An 18,509-nucleotide genomic window follows, 5' to 3' on the forward strand; every position below is an offset into this window, starting at 1 on the left:
GAGTAAGTCACCAAGGGAAGGAGGGGGCACATGCATAGACCAGTTGTCTGCATCCTAGGTTCTTGGTGTCTGGGTGGTAATGTCTTGGAGTATGAAGAAATATAGGGACTGACAGTCTCTTCTATATGTTAGATCCAAAACAAGCTCATTTAGTTGCTGTCCATAGAAAATTCATAAACATACATTACACATTGATCCTCCCTGAGTCTCAAAGTGGTGGCTGGCCAACTCATGAATGAATCTGATTTTCTTGACCTATTTCATTTGGAGTTCAGGCATGGTTTTTGGACAGAAACTACCTTGTTCTTGTGGATGGTGTTTGAAGAGTGGGGGGTGTAGAACAACCTTGATTCTCTTGGACCTCTTGGTAGCTTTTGATACTTTTTGCTATGGTATCCTTCGGGGTAGGCTAATCCAAGTTGAGTATTTGGAGGTCCTGCTTTGTTGTGATTCAGTTTTCATTTAGGCAGCTGATTGCAGAATTTGGTGCTCAATCCTATGGCAGTTTTTCTTCAGGGTTACCCAGGGAGGGCCATGGGTCAGTGGGAGAGCACATGGTTTGTATGCGGAAGGTCCCAGGTTCCATTTCCAGCATTTTTAGGGAGGACTGGAAAAATTCCTGCCTGAAAACTTGTAGGGCTGCTACCAGTGTCGACAATACTGTGCTAGATGGACCAATTTTCCAACTTAGTATAAGGCAGCTTCCTATGTTCCTATGCTGATTAACATTTACATGAAACATTGGAAGAGGGACAAGGAACCTTTTGTTATTAACTAGGATCAAGCAATTTGAGAATACCTTGCCAGTGCTTTCAATCTGTTTCTGGGCCCAATTCAAATGCTGATTTTTATCTTTAAAGCCATTAACAGCATGGGGCTAGATTCCTGACAAATAGTCATATCCTACATATACCTAGCTGAACTTTGGCATCCTCCTCAGAGGCCCTGTTCTCTGTGTTGTTTGTTGTTGTTTATTCGTTCAGTCGCTAAGGCAAGTGACTACCAGGAAGAGAGCCTTCCTGATGGTGGCACCCTGGTTATGGAATGCCTCCCACCCCCCACAAGAGACTAGGCTGGTGCTTCTTTCAGTAATTTTTGAGCCAGGTGAACACATTGTACTCTCACAGGCTGATGTTTAGAAGCCTCCCAGATCTTGTTCAATTCCTCAGTGCCCTAAATAGCAGATGTGCGGGAGTTCCAAGTTAAGCCTTTTTGCCTATTACCCAAAAGAAGGGAAACGACCAGAATTAACCTAGTGCCTTCCTTTCCTCTGCTTTTGCCTTGCATTGCACCCAGGGGTACAGGATTGTGTACAATCTTCCCACAAAGATGTGCTTAGGTACACAAGTCTGCTAGGTGTGGTTGTCTTCTATCTCATCGTGTTGGTACCTGTTGTACAGCATTCCCGTATGCGGAAGAAACGTGTATAGATCAGTTTGCTGGACATGGACAAGACCTTTGAAACAGATCCCTTTTAGTTAATATATTTAAACATTTTCTAATGCTGTTTACCGGTTCTAAAATACTTCCTCTGTTACCATATGTTGTTGCACAATGGGGCCACGTGACAGAGCTTTTCCTCTTTTTGTATACATTATCTATACTGCACAGCATAGTACTTCATAATCTCTGCTAGAATAAAGGTTTGGTGGCAAGCAGTGGAACAGCATAGCTGCATTATTCTGTCCCCATTATGCCTTTGTACAAAAGCTATTCATAGAAGTTGCTAGGTCCTGAGTGATTTTGAAGCTAACTTTAGCAGCAAGTTTGCTTGTAAATCCACTTTTTAAATGTTTAAAACTCCTGGAATTTTTGCACTTGAAAGCAAGTATTGTTACTGGTGTATGAGCAATTCTCACTTCTCAGAAAGACAATAGTTCTTACCATTTATCTTATCACTTAAATTTTAGCAACAGCTACTGAACAAGAGGGAAGAAGATGCAATTAAAAATTCTTGTCCCTTGACTTCTTCTCTTGGAGATACTTACCTACTTGGTCTATATTCCATAAAATACTATCTCAGTAGAATAAGTTTAAAAATGAAATTGTGCAGTTGACAATTATGCTAGTCAAGATTTGGACTTTAGTTATCTTAGATTAACAATTTTTTCAGGTTTTATAAATAAGAAAACCATTGCAACTATATTTTTTTACTTGAGTGGAAATACAGTAGGCTAAGTACAGAATGGAATCCTGGGTCCAAATGAAGTACTCTGGGCTTGTAGATAATATTGAGTGGCTAGCTGCCCATAACCTTGGAATGCCAGCTATTTCCCTTTGTTGAAAAAAGGGAGGGCAGGAAGTATGTTGCAAACACACACACACACATACACACACACATGGAAGAGCTGGGCTTTACGTTTAAAAGAATTCTGTAAAGATGCCGGGGCGGGGGTGGGGGCTACCATGCCTTTTTTGATACCTCAAGAGCCCCAGAGAATGGAGTACAGCAAGAAATGTTTAAATTAGTTAAAGTTTGTTCTACGCCTAACCAGAAAAAAGGAAGTCAAATCATGAATTCTGCGGCATCTTGAAATGCAAAAATGATTTAGCTAGTGTCTTTGCATCCAAAAAGACAATTCGTTGAATTTAAATATTAAGAGAGGGGCTTCAAGTCCAGACACTCAGTGGGTGTCTCTTTGGCAAAGTTGTCATCTCTCCATTTCAGTTCCATCTGTTGCATGGAATATTAATCCTACATTGGAAGTTTGATGTGATTATGGAAAAATACCATCTTGATCAATAATAATACTAATATTATGAGCAATCATATGTGAACCTTGTTTTAATTGCTTTTTCAGCTTGTCAAGATTCCTAAAACTGATCTCCCAAATGAAGTGCATACCTTTAATTTCTATTTGTCAAATGTTGGCAAAGATAATCCTCAGGGAAGCTTTGACTGCGTCCAGCAAACTGTTTCAAGGTATTTTTATTATTATTTTCAAAGGGAAACTAAAATAGTTGGGGGCGGGTATTGTTACTATGATCTTAAGATTTTTTTGCAATGAACAGTTAAAGAAGAATCCTAATCCTTCAAAAATGCCATATTCAGCCACTGCTTTTAAATGTGCCATGTTGTCCTGCAATTACAATTACTTGTATAGACTTCATTGTGTTTGTCTGGCATTCGATTCTCTCTGCACTTCCGCTCCCTGATAAGACATACCACTCCACTCTCGAACATTTGCCAAATTACCCTGACTAGTTCACCTTATAGAATGGGGGCTGTTTTTTTAGCAGTACACTTATGACTCTTTATGTTCCACAAAGTTCACACATCTAATAAAGAGCAGACAGGAAGAACTGTTTACCTTGATTATTTAGTCTGCTAAAAATGGAGAATACACCCAGGATACTAATGATGAATCATGACTTTGCTATAGAATGGAATGCAAGGCATGTTGATATGTATTCTTGGGAGGAGTACATTAAATATATATTAAAGAAGTTTGTTATGAAGTAGGAAAAAATACTGTGGCCTCTTAAACCATTGTTGTTTCAACTTTTGTAGACACCAGACTACTTCACTTGATGCACAGAGGGGGTTGATAAGGTAGTTAGTATATGTACATTCTCTTTGAATTTTTCCCTTTTTGTAAGTTTTTGATGTTGAATCACCATAAACATTTCTGTGATCTAGTGGGATATGAATTACTTTAAGTCTACACTTATGGGCATACTCAGAGGGAACAGACTCTGTTGAACTCAGTAGGGCCTGTTTCTGAGTAAGAATGTTTAGGATCAGATCTAGACATGTAGAAACATCAAATCTAGTTTTTCTTTCACCCCAAACAAAAAAAAGTTCTGTGCTTTACTCCCGCCCTTCTTTGTGGTGGGTAGCTCAGTAAAAACATTGCCTCAGCGTACATCATTTGTGAAAAGGGTGGATTCCATGCTAGGGAGCATTAAGAAAGGGATTGAAATTGCTGCTATAATAATGCCATTATACAAATCTGTGTGTTCTTTTTGCTCCATCTCAAAAAAAATATTGTAGAACTAGAAAAGAGCAACTAAACAGGAAAGGTTAAGCGAGACTTGTCCAACCTGGTTCTCTCCAGATGTTCTGGACCAACTTCCATCAGCCCCAGCCAGTTTGGCCAATGTTCAAGTATTCGGGTAGTTGCAGTCTAAAATACCTGGAGAGCACCAGATAAGGGAAGGCTGGGCTAAACTATTCGGGGCTTTTTTAGTTTAGTGGAAAAACATGATTTGGGAGGAATGAAATTTCTCCCTCTCTCATAATGGTAGAAAATGAGTTTATCTAAATGAATTGGCAGTAGATTCAGTGCTAACAAAATAACTTTCCCATAATGCACAATTGCTCTGTGATATTCACTGCCCAAAAATGTTATGATGGCCATTTTAAAAGAAAAATTCACAGAGGGCAGTCTGTCAGTGACCCCATTTGTACATTGGCAACAAGCCATGGTTAGCAAACCACGGACTGTTGAAAGTAGTAGGAGCAAGTGTGTGCACTGCCACCTCACCCACTTCACCCATGCTCACTTCTGCAGTGATAAACGCATGAATATCCCAGTCCCTGGGTTGTTTACATGGCCTCCAAACCTAGAAGCCTGAATTGTTGAGAGATGAACTACCCAGAGTTTGACCCCGTATGCCTCTGAATACCAGTTACCTAGGGATCAACAGTGGGGGAAGGCTATTACTTTCAAGCCCTGCTTATGGGCTTTCTGGTGGCATTTTTTTGGCCACTATATGAAATAGAATGCTAGATGAGATAGACCTTTGGTCTGATCTAGCTGGACTGCTCTTATGTTCTTCACCAGTCTTATACTCCTTTTTTATAAAAAAAAGAAACAAAATCAGGTCACTTTCCTGCTGCCTTCTATATACCTATATAAGTACATTTTTAAAATGTTGCTGGGGTTTAGGCAGGTTTTGGTGTAATGCAGGTGAATGGAATCTTTACAGTTCATAATTTGGCTTTAAATGATGAGAAGGAAATTGAAAAATAGGCTTTAAGACAACTAGTTTTGCTATATTAAGTCTCCATGGCATATATTTTAATTAGTTTCTTCTTCTTCCATTATTGCTTAGTACTGGATCCTCACAGCTCAGTTGCCTGGGATTTATACAGGACAAAATTACAGTATGTGCAACAAATGATTCTTACCAAATGACTAGAGAACGAATGACCCAGGCAGAAGAGGAGTCACGCAATCGAAGTACAAAGGTCATAAAACCTGGTGGACCATATGTAGGTATGACTGGTTTTTTCTTCCCCTTTCCATAGTAGCCTAAAGCTAACCATTATAATGGTTTGCATGTTAAATGTTAAGACTTCTGTGGATGCTGCTACACAAGTCCTAAAGCTTTATTTTCCAATAATATCTACTGCTAGGGTTGTGTGTATGTGTGGTCTGACAGTTTGGCAATCCCATCTTAGTGTCTCCACTACATTTTTAAACACATCACATGTGAAGACCTGAACACCCTATGTCAGATTATGTGTTTCTGCATGTACTGTGGCCTAAGAGTCTTGACTTCTGTGATACAGTGAAGATAGGCTTAGGCTCAGGTTTTTTCATCTTCAAAACCCAATGACAACAGAGATTGAATGATGGGTGCAATTTAACAGAGTGGTGTAAATTGTAATTGTCAACATGCTGTGATCTTGGAGGCATCATTACCAGTAGTTTGGGCTGCATTTTGAGCATTGTGATCAACTAAGTCTAGAATTACTGTTGCATAAAACCAAATATCCAGCATGATGTGTACACTGTAGGAAGTTGAAAAACATGGTTTCTGCACCATGCAACATTGCCAGTTGTGCAAATTACACTAGAGCCTTCCGTCAGTGCCAGGGTGGTTTAAATCACCCTGGCACTGACGGGTTTAAATCATGATTTAAATCACTACTCAGACTCAATTTAATCATGTGACTCCCCCCCCCCCCGGGAAAAAAAAGTGCTCTCCCCCGCTATATTTTACACAACTCAGAGTTACCAAAGACTCATTCTTGCTGGTATAATCTTAATATTTGCAACCAGATGAAGGTTTCATTTTTAGAATAGCAACTTTTTAGATTAGTTTTACAGTTACATCAAAAAATACTGATTTGGTTATACTATTAGAAACACATCATAGATAGATAATTATGAAATTATTGCGAGGTGAACTATCTTCAGTTTAATACAGTAATCATTCATATTTGGACAACTGCTGTACTTTATTGGACAGAGAAAAATAATCTTACAGAAATCTCTGGAAGAGCATCACATTGTGAATGGATTAATGGAATTCATTTACCAAAAAAATTAAACAGTCTCATGCTGTATAATTAAAAACTAATTCTTATTTCATTATGAATAACCTTTGGACTATAATGTATCTTAAATAGAAAACTATCTTTAGATAGATTTTTCCTCAAAAAGCATTTTATTAAAAAATCCAATTTAAATAAAAAAATCCAATTTAAATTTTAAAAATCTGATATATATATTTTTATTTTAAAAAATCATTGATTTTTATCCACACTGCTTATAATGAGAATAAGGTCAATGTGTGATAGAGGATAGTTAAGTAAGTAGCTGGAAATAGAAAACTGGGAACATGTGGGATGGAAAGTGAAAGGACTTCCAGGCTCTGTGTTTGGAGAAATACAGCAGTGAGGATCCAGCTGCATAAGATAGCAGGAGTAAACTTCACTTGATTGATTTGAAGATGTAAATTGAATATTGAAAATAAATAAATCACATGGCTGCTCTAATGCTTTGTAGACATGAACTCAAGCTCACTACATAGCTCCAAATTATCCTTTACTTCTTTGATTTTAGAAACTTTGCTTCTGGGCCCAATTCTGAGTGCTGGCCTTTGGCTTTGAAGCCCTAAATGTCTTGGAACCAGGTTATTTGAAGGACGACTTACACCCATGCAAGCCTGCCTAGGGTGACCATATGAAAAGGAGGACAGGGCTCTTGTATCTTTAATTCACTTTTAGAAAAGGGAATTTCAGCAGGTGTCATTTGTATATATGGAGAACCTGGTGAAATTCCCTCTTCATCACAACAGTTAAAGCTGCAGGAGCTATACTAGAGAGATCAGATTTAAAAGAGGGCAGGGCACCTGCAGCTTTAACTGGTGTGATGAAGAGGAAATTTCACCAAGTTCTCCATATATACAAGTGACACCTGCTGAAATTCCCTTTTCAATACAACTGTTAAAGATACAAGAGCCCTGTCCTCCTTTTCATATGGTCACCCTAAGCCTGCCTGCCCATTATGCTCTGCTCATGGACCCACCAGTAAAGCAGGAGAAACAAGAGACAGGGCCCCACTCACTTTGCAGCTCCTGTGCATTGATTATTTACTGAAGTCCCTTGATTATTTATTTAAATTCCTTAAGATATGTTAAAGACCTGGTTGTTTGAAATCTGTTTTTAGCTGATTGTTTTGATACTGGCCCAGGCTTTTAAGTGTGTCTTGGGTGGGGATGGGGGAACTTTTAAAACAATTTTTTGCTGCTTTTTTATTTTATTTTTAGATGCTATTGTTGAATTTTGGATATTGATACTGAATTGATATCTTTGCTTGCCTGTTACAGGATCATTTTACTGTATAAACTATCTTAAAGGTTGTCTATGAATACATAAACTAAAATAATACATTTGATATGGACTGATACATGCCAAACATTTCACCCAAATATAACATAAACTGAGTGAATAGTATACCATTCACATTCCTGAAAGAACCTTTGGGGATTTTCATCACTGAATATGATTTGGCGAGGCTGCCCACTATCACTAGCTTCTTTTGATAATTTTATTAAAAGTACATGCTATTGTGATTAGAGAAAATAGAGTTGTGTAAATAGTTACTTAGACCTGTTTGCACAAATAATAATACTTAATACTGACTAAACCTGTCCATTGCAAATATACTGCAGGGGATTATTTTAGTTTTGGATATATGGGTAAAAAAAATGAAATCTTATTGTTATTGGTATTAATATGAGTTATATACTTTCTAAACTGGTAGTAAGTTGTTTTTTTAATCTCTAGCATTAGCTTGAGTTAAATATATTTTTCCTCCCTTGTTCCGTTTGGAAGCAAATATTGGTTGACTCATTTTAGTCTGAGGTAAAGAGAGATGAAAATGACCTTGCTTATCTTGCACGTAGGTAAAAGAGTACAAATTCGGAAAGCACCACAAAGTGTTCCAGATGCAGTGCCTGAGAGGAAAAGATCCACTCCCATCAACCCTGCAAGTACAATCCGCAAGACCCATGTAAACAACAGTATTTCTCAGCGGCCATATAGGGACAGAGTGGTTCATTTATTGGCACTGAAGACCTACAAGAAACCAGAGCTCCTTGCTCGCTTATTAAAAGATGGTGTTAGTCAAAAAGATAGGAATTCCCTTGCATCTATTCTTCAGCAGGTGAGAATATTCTATTCGTTTTATAGTTCTTATATCTTCCTTATGATTTTCAACTGTTATGGTGGGCTGGTTTAGATGATAGTATCTCAGTTTAATAAGCAAGACAGGACATAGCTTACTCCATGCATTGGCAGCCCACATGCCATCACTCTCAGAAGATGCCTCAGTCCCCTGCACCACAACCTCTGGCCTATTCAGCAGAATCCCCTTGCCCCTTGTGCAAAATTTTGGTGAATGCTGAAGGAGCTGCCAAGGGGGGGGGGGGAGGAGGAGAACAAGTCCACTTCTACCAGCCTTGTTGTAGTTGTTTCTTCTGCTGCTTCTTGTTGTTAAAAAAAAAAGAGAGAGAGAATTTTCATGCTCCAAATTTCAAACAAAGGGCATTCTGTAAAATTATCTCTCCCCCCCCCCCAATTGATTGAGTTTGTTGAAGGAGAAATCTTACTAGGAAGTAATTATTATGGCCTCTCAAACAGTAGAATTAATTGGACTAAGGCCTAATCTTCACCAAGCAGTATATTGCACTATGAAAGCGGTATATAAAAGGCAGGAGCCACACTACTGCTTTATAGTGGTTTTGAAGTGCCCTGACAACTTTTGGGGCCTGTTGACACATACCATATACTGCTTTCATAGTGCTATATCCTGCTTGGTGTGGCTCCTGTTTTTTATATGCCGCTTTCATGCTGCTTTTATTATGCAATATCCTGCCTGGTGCAGATTAGGCCCAAGAAAACAAACTAAGAGTGCTTTACTTTTACCCATATCTTTGCTGTAGATTTTCAGTCTACGTGTTATCAGCTGCCAATTCTTTAAAAATAAAATCAGACACTGTAATTCTGATTCCTTTGTGAAAAGCAGTATCCATGGAAAGATGGATAGACATGGAGGTAGTGAGTTGCATTCCATTAGCCCATCCCACTGATAGAACAGTGAAATGGTGAGGGAGGGATTCCCCCATACCCCCCCCCCCCACTGAGCACCCTCAGAATTTGCTATGGAGCATTGTGGAGCCTCCAGGGGGGCAGATTTTACACTAGGAGGGCTGGGTTTGGCTGCCAGGACTGTTCCCTCTATTCATGACCCCTTTTACTGTTCCCACCTGCTTTCCCCTGATCACCGATCATTTGTTGGGTTTCCAGCTTTTTCACGGTGTTTCCCCATTCTGAAAGATTGGAATGCCTCTCCTAAGGCTTAGCTACTGGCAGTAAGAGCTTTAAGCAAAATATGCTGATATTTTTGGCCCCACCACTTTTGCCCTCAACTGCAACTGGAATGCCCCCCCTCCCGAGCTTCTCCATAATTGAATTCAACCCTCTGCCTGAAAGAGGTTCCCCACCCTTGGTTTAAATAAGCCTCTGCAAGCAAAAAAAAAAAAAAGGCTTGCACACTTGGGAGGACTTCTGCTGAGTTTAGTTTTGCTTCTAAAGAATTTTGGCTTAGTGTTGTGTTTGAACCAGGAATTCTGGTATAAACATTGGTTAGTTAAACAAGTTGAACATGGCTTCTTGTTGTCACTATTGTTAAATCATTTGGGGCTGGAAACCCTTTCTGATCTACTGCAAATCACCTGTATATCTACCAATAAATCCTGATCTACCTTCTGCCCATCCTTGCATTATAACATGAGAGTTGTGGGGAATAGGCAAGATACAGCTGTAGCTTGTCATTTCTTGCTCAGTACCCTTCTCCTTGGTAGGAAACAGCCTATCTGTGAATAGAAGAGGCTTTCTGCTAGTATTTCTCATGATGTATGCTTAAAAGATTGCAGGAAAGTTAATCTGAGATATTGATTTTTCCATGACAAAATCCAGAAGTAGTACCCTATTTGAGGACATTGCCAAGGATGAATGCAGACTAAAGCAGTTCTTCTAGTGTGTTTGGGCATGTAACACAGTGGAAATAGCTGGTGCAGAATATCCTAAATCTAGGATTTCAAACCTACTGCTAGATAAATTAAGTGTAACTTTAGGTAACTCCAAATTTTAGTGTTTAAAATAATAATTTAGTATAAAGTTCCATCCAGAGTTCAGAGTAGTTTAAAATTAGCAACTTAAAATTATGCAGCTTAGATTGCTTTAATTAAAGCCCCTTTAGTGACCGCAGAGGAAAGAAAACTCTTCCATGATTATTCTCTGGTATTGTATGCAGAAAACGCTTCATGAGAGATGGAGAACTCTAGCTTTGCTAATTGGTAATGTTTGGAGTGGGATAATACAGAAATTCCACATTCGTAAAAATGTAGGCTCTCCTTTCTCAAGAAATTTTGCAAGACAACTGAGTTGTACCTTTCAGAAATTTTGCCTGAGTGGTACATCTGAAACTAGTCCCCACTGCTACACGATTGCTTTGTTCCTAGTGCAGCAGTTTTCACTGCCAGAGAGACAACCTGGTTTTTAAACTAAACAGCAGTTTGTTTCTTCGGAAACTGCTGCGCCAACAACAATAAGCAAAGCTCCGGCTTCATGTATAATTCTCCCCTGCGTATGCAGATCTTTTCTTTGGATCCAGGCCATAGTTTAAACACCTAGGATAGAGAAATAACCTTTCACTAGGTTGGAGTTTTAAAGTGACTTCTGGAAATAATTGACCAATTTGAGATTTATCTGCATTCTTAAACACTTGCCAGTTCCAACTTCGAAAGGTCAAAAAAAGAAAAGAATCTGAGATTGCATGTGCATGCACACCCATGCAATAATCAAAACTATTTATTTTTTTAGCATAGTGTGTAGGCTAAGCGACAGCTTCTGGGATAAATCTGCTTGTGGCTTGTATACCCACAACATCAGTCTTACTTAGTCCCTAATTTTTTCCAGAATCCCTATGGTCCATCAGTGTGTTACATTTTCAAAACAAGAGTGTACACCCAGGATCTCTTTTAACTGTTAAGGCATAACTGATCCTGAGTGTACAAACTTACTTAAAAATGCAAGCAGTGCCTTGCTTGTTCATGTCAGGGTCCAAGCATTCTTTGCAAAAAATTCAGCAACCAGCAGCAAAACCTTCTAGAAAATAGCTGTTATCCACCAGTAGATCCAGATCTGCCATCTGTCCACCTTCGCTCTACGCTTCTAGGAATTCAGAAACGCATATGCGCGCACACACACACACACACTGAAACAAGTATGCTATTTATATCTTTAGCACTGCTGGTTTGGTTTTTAAAAGCAGCTTTGACTATCAGTGCAGCTCTAGCTTCATACTTTTACCTGTTTCTGTTTGTACAGCTGAAGCTTTTCCTAGGAGAACAAGAATTTCCCATTGATGCAGGATGCAACTTTCTTGTTTAAGATAGAATAAGCTGTATACTATAAATTACACTGGTGCTGATGAGACAGCACCAGTTATTACTCTAGTTTCCAGTTCATTTCAAGGTATTGGGGAAGGTTTTTGCAGGAGGAGGGATGTTACTTTGTAAAGTCCTAAATGGTCTGGATGCATCACACTTTAGTATCATTTCATGTATCAATCCCTCACCCACCATAAGATTGTCCAGTAAGGCATTGTTAAGATTGATGGTCAAATGGGTCAGGTTCTTTTCAGTGGTAGCATCACAGTTATGGAACTCCATCCAAAGAGATGTCTGCCAAGTCTAATGCTTTGAAGTTTGTAGGATTCTGTAAATACTCTTATTCTTTGAAACGCTGGAACCTAACTTAGTATCTTATTTCTGCTGCAGTTTTATTAACGTTGGTTCTCTGATCATGTATGTTAATGTTGTGGTGATGTTTGTATGTTGATTAGTGGAGTTTAATGTTTACAGTTGGACATAAGCATTAATAAAGATTGAGATTGAGAAATATGCTATAACTTTTACTGTGTTTGATTTCAGGTACTGGCAATTTGCTGATAACATTTACTACTTGTATTTTGATCTCTATCTTTAGGTAGCCAATTTGAATCCAAAGGACAATTCATATACACTGAAAGAATATGTTTATAAGGATGTCCAGAAAGACTGGCCTGGATATAATGAAATCGATAGACAGTCGCTGGAATTAATACTTTCTCGGTAAGTTCAGTCTCCTTCTCATAAGGAGGCTAGAAAGACCATTTACTTCCAAATGATCTGCTAGAGCACCTTTAGCTTGATTTTCCTTGTAACCTGGAATGTGGGTGATCTTTACAGAAAACTAAATTCATCTCAGAATGCCAGCAGCGCCAGTCACTTGGAATCTTCTCTGAGTACTATTAAAGATGCTGCATCTGCTTCTCCTTCTCAGGTATTTCCTTTGTCACTTTTTATATTATGTATTATGAATGTTGCTGTATATTGGAATCTTCAGTGGACTAGTGGGGAAAGGATGTGACTCAGTGGCAGTTATGTGGGTTGGAAAAAGTTCCAGTGCTTTTATTTTTCCACATATTTTTTTTAATTTAATGTTCATTACGGTAATAAAAAGTTATGTATGCCAATTGCAAATACAATATTACAGCAGCTTAGTAGAAATTCAATTGTATGGAACCGTGTAAGAGTTCCTGCATTGTACTGAAACAGTCCATGTGTTCGTTGATATGAGTCAGACCTGGGACACAACCCGCTTGACTACTTGAGCTCACAAGCACCTGGCATTAGTGGTATTTCCAGTCTGGCAACCCCACTGCACCAAAACCATATTTTAAACTTTCCAAATTCAAAATATGGTTTGCATTTCCTTGGAACAGCTGATTTGGCAAGATAACATACATGCTTGGGTGTGTTTGCACATGCTTTTGGGCATGTATTCAGGCTCTGTTTTCAAAAACTTCCACTATTGGGTCACACTGACTTCAAATGTAGTCTTCCCAAAGCAATATTAGCATTATCCTCCCGTTGCATGTGTCCTGGGCTGGCCTTAGCACGCAGCAGGGTGAAGCAGACAGTTTCAGAGAGTGAAATTGAAGGGCTATATCCAGTGTTAGTCCTACTTAGAGTAGACCCATTAAAATGAATGGGATGTAGTTATGAATAAAATTTCATTCATTTCAGTGGGTCTACTCTTAAGTAGAACTAACTTTGGTTACAACCCAAAGGAAACCGAACACATCTTTGACCATTGGCCATGCTGGCTGGGGCTGATCGAAGTCGAAGTCCGAAATATCTGGAAGCACAGGGTTAACTACCTGGAATAGATCAACATGGGTGTTGATGTCTGAATGGTGCAGTGAGACTTCTTAAAGTGTTGGCCTTAGTTGAGTGTGTTGGTGGAGCATTTGGTGCTCTGCTTGAAGCAGCAAAGTATCTTGGGCCAGTAAATGTGAATACAAGAAATTAGGGCAAGAATACTGTGCTGCATGATTAAAGAAGTTTAATACAGCTTCAACAATAGTATTAAGGAGTCCCCGTCCCCCCCCACTAGAGTGCTATTAGGTATATATTCATAGGCATCTAAATGATCACACAATGAATTATTTTGGTTGCCCTAGGGAAGAATTCAATGTCCAATAGAAAAGTACTATGGCATTGTAAATTTGAAGCTTGAAATAGCTGCAGGGCAATCAACATTTATTTGCGTATTATCAATATAATATACTAATGTATTTTATTTTATCAATATAATGACTTGCTAATGATCCCTTGATAAAGGATATATTTTTAATAATGAGAAAAATTACAGTCATATATATGCCTCACTTTATTGCAGAAACGGCATTTGGATTCTGACTTTATTGATCCTTTAATGAATAAAAAACCCAGGATATCTCATCTTACTAATAGAGTTCAGCCGACGCTAAATGGTCACTTGACTACTGGTGAAAAAACTGCTGAAACTTCTCAACCGCCACCTCCTCCCGCAGTTGCTGCAACACCGTCTGCGCCGCCACTTCCTCCAACTTGCCTTCCTGTTTCAAATCCTCCTCAGACTGTACATTCTAACTCCAATTCCCCGAGTACTCCTGAGGGCCGGGGCACTCAAGATCTGCCTGTTGACACTTTGAGTCAGAATGGCAGCATTTATGAGGACCAGCATCAGAAATATACTTCTAGGACTCCACTGGAAATCCCAGCACCTGCTGACGATCTGTCAGTATGCCCAAAGCCTACAGATGACAAACATTCAGTGTTGCACAAAAAATCCAAGAAGAAGTCAAAGAAGCATAAGGAGAAGGACCAAATCAAAGACCATAACATTGGGAATGCCTCAGAGAAGGAGAGAGACTGTGAAAGCAGAGAAATCACCAAGCTGAAGAACTCCAGTCAGAAATTGAGTGAAGGTATTGTTATTGCTTCTTGCTCTGAATGGCCAAATTAAATGGCCAAAGCAACTAGGCCAGGTTGTTATTTCAGCATTGCCTGTAGTCTGCAGGCATTCCTTATTACCAGGGCACAATAAGGGCAACCCACAAGCATATGACTCCAAGGCTGCAGTGGTAATATAGGAATCTATCTTGTCCCCTTATGTTTGCCTGAATTTGAGAGGGGTTGCCAAAAACAAATTCCTACGCAGAGCTATGTGAATGAAAGTCACATGTGTGGAAGTTGACCTTGCTTCTGAATAATTTCTCTAGTCAGCTGAGCTACATTTTTCTAAGTTTGCACTTACAAGGTTTGTTTTCATCTTTGCTTACATAAAGAATTTCCGTGTTGGATGGTTTATAGCAGGGATGGGCAACTTGTGGCCATCCAGATGTTGTAGCCTATAACTTTGATCAACTCTAGCCACTATAGCCAATGGAGATGGCATTTGTAGCCCAAAACATCTAGCACCTCAACTTGTCCACCTCTCGTTTATGGAATGAAATAACTGCATCAAAAGGTGGTGGAAATCGGCCATCCTCACCCTTTATTCAAACCTACCCTCTCAACAGACATTCCTTGTCTTCATTACTTTGACTTTTTTTAATTCTGAGTGAATGGAATAGGAATAATACTGAAACTATTGACAGTAAATAGTTCCATAGTGTAGGGTCCCAATTAAGGCTGGCCTTGATGGCAGCCCAAACTTTGGGATCAACAGAATTCTGTGTCTCCCCCCCCACTCCCAGGAAGTTTGTAAGGGGAGTCTAGAATCAAATTGCGCAGAAGCACAGCACTGACACAAGCCCCAGCCTGCTCCAACTTCAAACTGGAGAGGAGGGCTGGGTCTTGCTTGGTCTCTGTTTCTGAGATATTCTGAGCAGCTCACAAGCAGAGAGCCAAGCTGACAAGCCTTTCCACCCACCCCCTCCCCACTCCCCACATGACATAGTCTGGAGCTACTCATAGGTAAGTGATTTCTCAAATGCTGGCATCACCAGAGATTTTTTGATGCCTCCAAGGCACACGTTTGCACCATTGAATTGTATGAAATATAACACTGTTGTGGCCATAATTTTGTAGCAAAAGTTTGAGAACCACTGCTAATTATTTTCCAGAGAACTAGAACTTGACTGACACAAACATGTTATGATTTTTGTATTTTGCTGAATGTTATCAACCTATAGTTGCAGTATTTAGGAAGCTTTTGGCTGCTAGTTAACTATAGCTTCATTAATACTCTTAAAACAAAGGATGCACCAGAAATTGTTTGGATTTGGGTTTGTTTGTTTTTATTTTGTACCAGCAGGAATTAGTAAGGGAAAAAACTTTGGATCTATTTTTATTAAAACAATATAAACTCTCAATAAAGTAGTACATCAAATTATATCATATTGCCTAAGAAAATATTTCTTCTTATAAAGGAGAGCAGCATTGCTAAAGATTTTTAGATTTTACTAGCTGAACGGGGATTGTATTTTCTAAGCATTTTTTGTTATCAAATATCTTTAGTCCCCTAACCCTAATAGTCTGTAAAAGGAGAGCTTTCATCTAAGCAGTGAGTTTTTACCCAGCTCAGAATAGACTCAGCTTGGTTAGCTTTTCTACATGGTAAAGAAACTACCTCATTACAAAATCAGAACATACTTGCACATTTTCTAAAACATTACTTCATTGTTAAACTTCACCTGTCCCATAAATTTGGCTTCAACCCCTAAAGAAAAATAAATTTGGCTTAAACATACATCTTTCAGCCTAGATAAGATTAATTCTGAACCATACCTGTGAGAAAACAACTTCTTATTCAAAATGTACTAATTAAACAAGTATATAAACATTTCTAGACATCTATATTTAATTATTAATACTGCTTAATTCAAGCTTTTGGATGTTTATACCTCTGTGCAGACTTTGGACCTTGAATAATACAGTCCTAAACCTCTTCCTTACTCAGATAACTGTTTCACCCAAGTGCTAGGGGCTAACAATCCTTCTTTGGATTTTATTCAGACAACCTTTCCAATTACTTTTCATAAGTTATCCAGAATTCACTGTGAACCTGGTTATGTCTTTGTGTGTCTTCCCTTTAATAGAATCTCTATTCTTATTCACATCTTTAAATTATGTATCATTAGGTATTTTCAGTTGCTTTTCACTTGGCATAAAGAGACACATTGTTTTGAGGGATCTGGATTAGCCATTTTTCCTAGCTTTTTTAGCAATTCCAATAAAAGCTAAATAGACTGTTCTCTTAAAATTCATAACAGTCGTAATTAGTTTGCAGCAATGTGGGTGACTGAATGGTTGGTGCTCACTACTGAAAACACACACAAATTCATTTTTAGTAAGCTGATAGAAGCTATTCTGCATACCATGCAGTTAATTTCACAACTGTTAAAGTTGACATTATCACAAAATACTGAACTTAAATACAGTAGCTTGACCACCTGTCTACTGTCTTCCCTAATTTGGAAAGGACATGAAGATTCAATGGCTAGAAAAATCAAGACAACAAAACTTGTAGTTGCTGTTAAAAATAATCCAGAGTTATTGAATAGCAAGAAAAGCAGTTGAATTATTGCTTTTAGATTGCTAAAAGGACCTCTGACACACTTCCTAGAGCCAAATTTAGTTGTGACCTATTTTAAAACTCATTGGCGCTAACTGAAAAGTTGATTTACAGCTTTGTGAACAAATCCCTGCTTAAGTATACTGCTGACTGGATACAATAGGTTTCCAGTTCACTGAGGCTCATGACATGGTTGTCTTAGTCGGGGCTTGGGACAGCTTGAATTTTCTTTGTTTAGTAGCACAGGTTGATAATATTGATTCTGTGTTCTTTTAGCAGACAGTTATAGAAGTCTAGCTTTTTTAAATTATATTTTAATTAGTTTCTTAGGAATACAAAATAATTAAAACCACATTATCATTTTCTAATGTGAGCTTAGGCATTTAAGAATTCAGCAAAGCTGTAAACAATACATACCTCCTTTACATATAAGTGGAAGTGCCTTCTGTTCATGTAGTGGATTCTTTAGATCCAGCACATTATTTTTTAACCTTACTTTCGTGAGGATTAATGGAGTCAACCCAATTATTACTGCCTATCTTATTTTATGGATTCTCATTCTTTTAAATGACTTATTCTTCAATCGGTTTCCTGATAATCTTTGCCTGCCCATAACTTTGTGTAGTTGGTGAAAGGAAGAATTAACGGAAAGAAAAGCACTTGGCATTCCTCTCCATTGTCCTTTTTTGCACTCTAGTGAAAGCTAGATGTTGATGTACAATTCCGATCTCCTATTGTGTGCCGACATCTGCCACAGAAATTCTTGAATTGCTGTGCAGATGCCACAACTAGTCTTGAAATAATAGAAGGCTGACCTTGGGTGAAGACCAGACTGCTTTTATTGTATGAAGTTGCTTCTGCATTTTACATTCCTGCCATTGGCAGTTTAGAATTCGTCATACAACTTGTTCTATAAACATTCAGCAGTAGTATGCATTGCTTTGAATGATCTCTCCTAAAACTCATCCATTGTAAAGGGCATTCTGCATATGCACTTGGGCTTGGGAACAAAGTGTAAATATTTGTATTTCTTTATAGGTGTTAAAGAGACTTGCACTGCCTCCACAGATCCTTTGTCAACAAGTGAACTACCGGACTACTTTGTGTAAGTAGGATAATGTTGGACAAAGGGGTGGGGCAACAAGAAACAATTGATGCAATCCTACTTAAAGTGATAAAGCATTTGAACTATGGAAGTTCACAAGCTTAAAACATGGGAAACGTGCATGACAGTGTTGCACATTTAAGTTCAAGTAATTTACATTGTAACAGTCCAATTATGCTCAGCTTGTTATCTATATTGAAGAGAAAAGCCTCTTAG

At 38.5% G+C, this 18,509-nt stretch overlaps 1 protein-coding gene across 2 annotated transcripts in view; it reads left to right on the forward strand.

Moving 5' to 3' along the window:
* The window catches only part of ELL2 (elongation factor for RNA polymerase II 2), a 40,170-nt gene that overhangs the window by 12,202 nt on the left and 9,459 nt on the right, over window positions 1–18,509 (forward strand). The window contains exons 3-10 of one of the 2 annotated variants that reach the window (XM_063129586.1): window positions 2,802–2,923; window positions 3,512–3,553; window positions 5,059–5,222; window positions 8,143–8,402; window positions 12,290–12,414; window positions 12,532–12,625; window positions 14,027–14,597; window positions 18,227–18,293. In XM_063129586.1, the coding sequence (XP_062985656.1) occupies window positions 2,802–2,923; window positions 3,512–3,553; window positions 5,059–5,222; window positions 8,143–8,402; window positions 12,290–12,414; window positions 12,532–12,625; window positions 14,027–14,597; window positions 18,227–18,293 (1,445 nt within the window). The remainder of the gene's footprint in view (window positions 1–2,801; window positions 2,924–3,511; window positions 3,554–5,058; window positions 5,223–8,142; window positions 8,403–12,289; window positions 12,415–12,531; window positions 12,626–14,026; window positions 14,598–18,226; window positions 18,294–18,509) is intronic. The other variant, XM_063129587.1, reaches the window with a different exon arrangement.

The sequence above is a fragment of the Elgaria multicarinata genome, chromosome 6 (genome assembly GCF_023053635.1).
Source record: "Elgaria multicarinata webbii isolate HBS135686 ecotype San Diego chromosome 6, rElgMul1.1.pri, whole genome shotgun sequence".
NCBI classification, from domain to species: domain Eukaryota; kingdom Metazoa; phylum Chordata; class Lepidosauria; order Squamata; family Anguidae; genus Elgaria; species Elgaria multicarinata.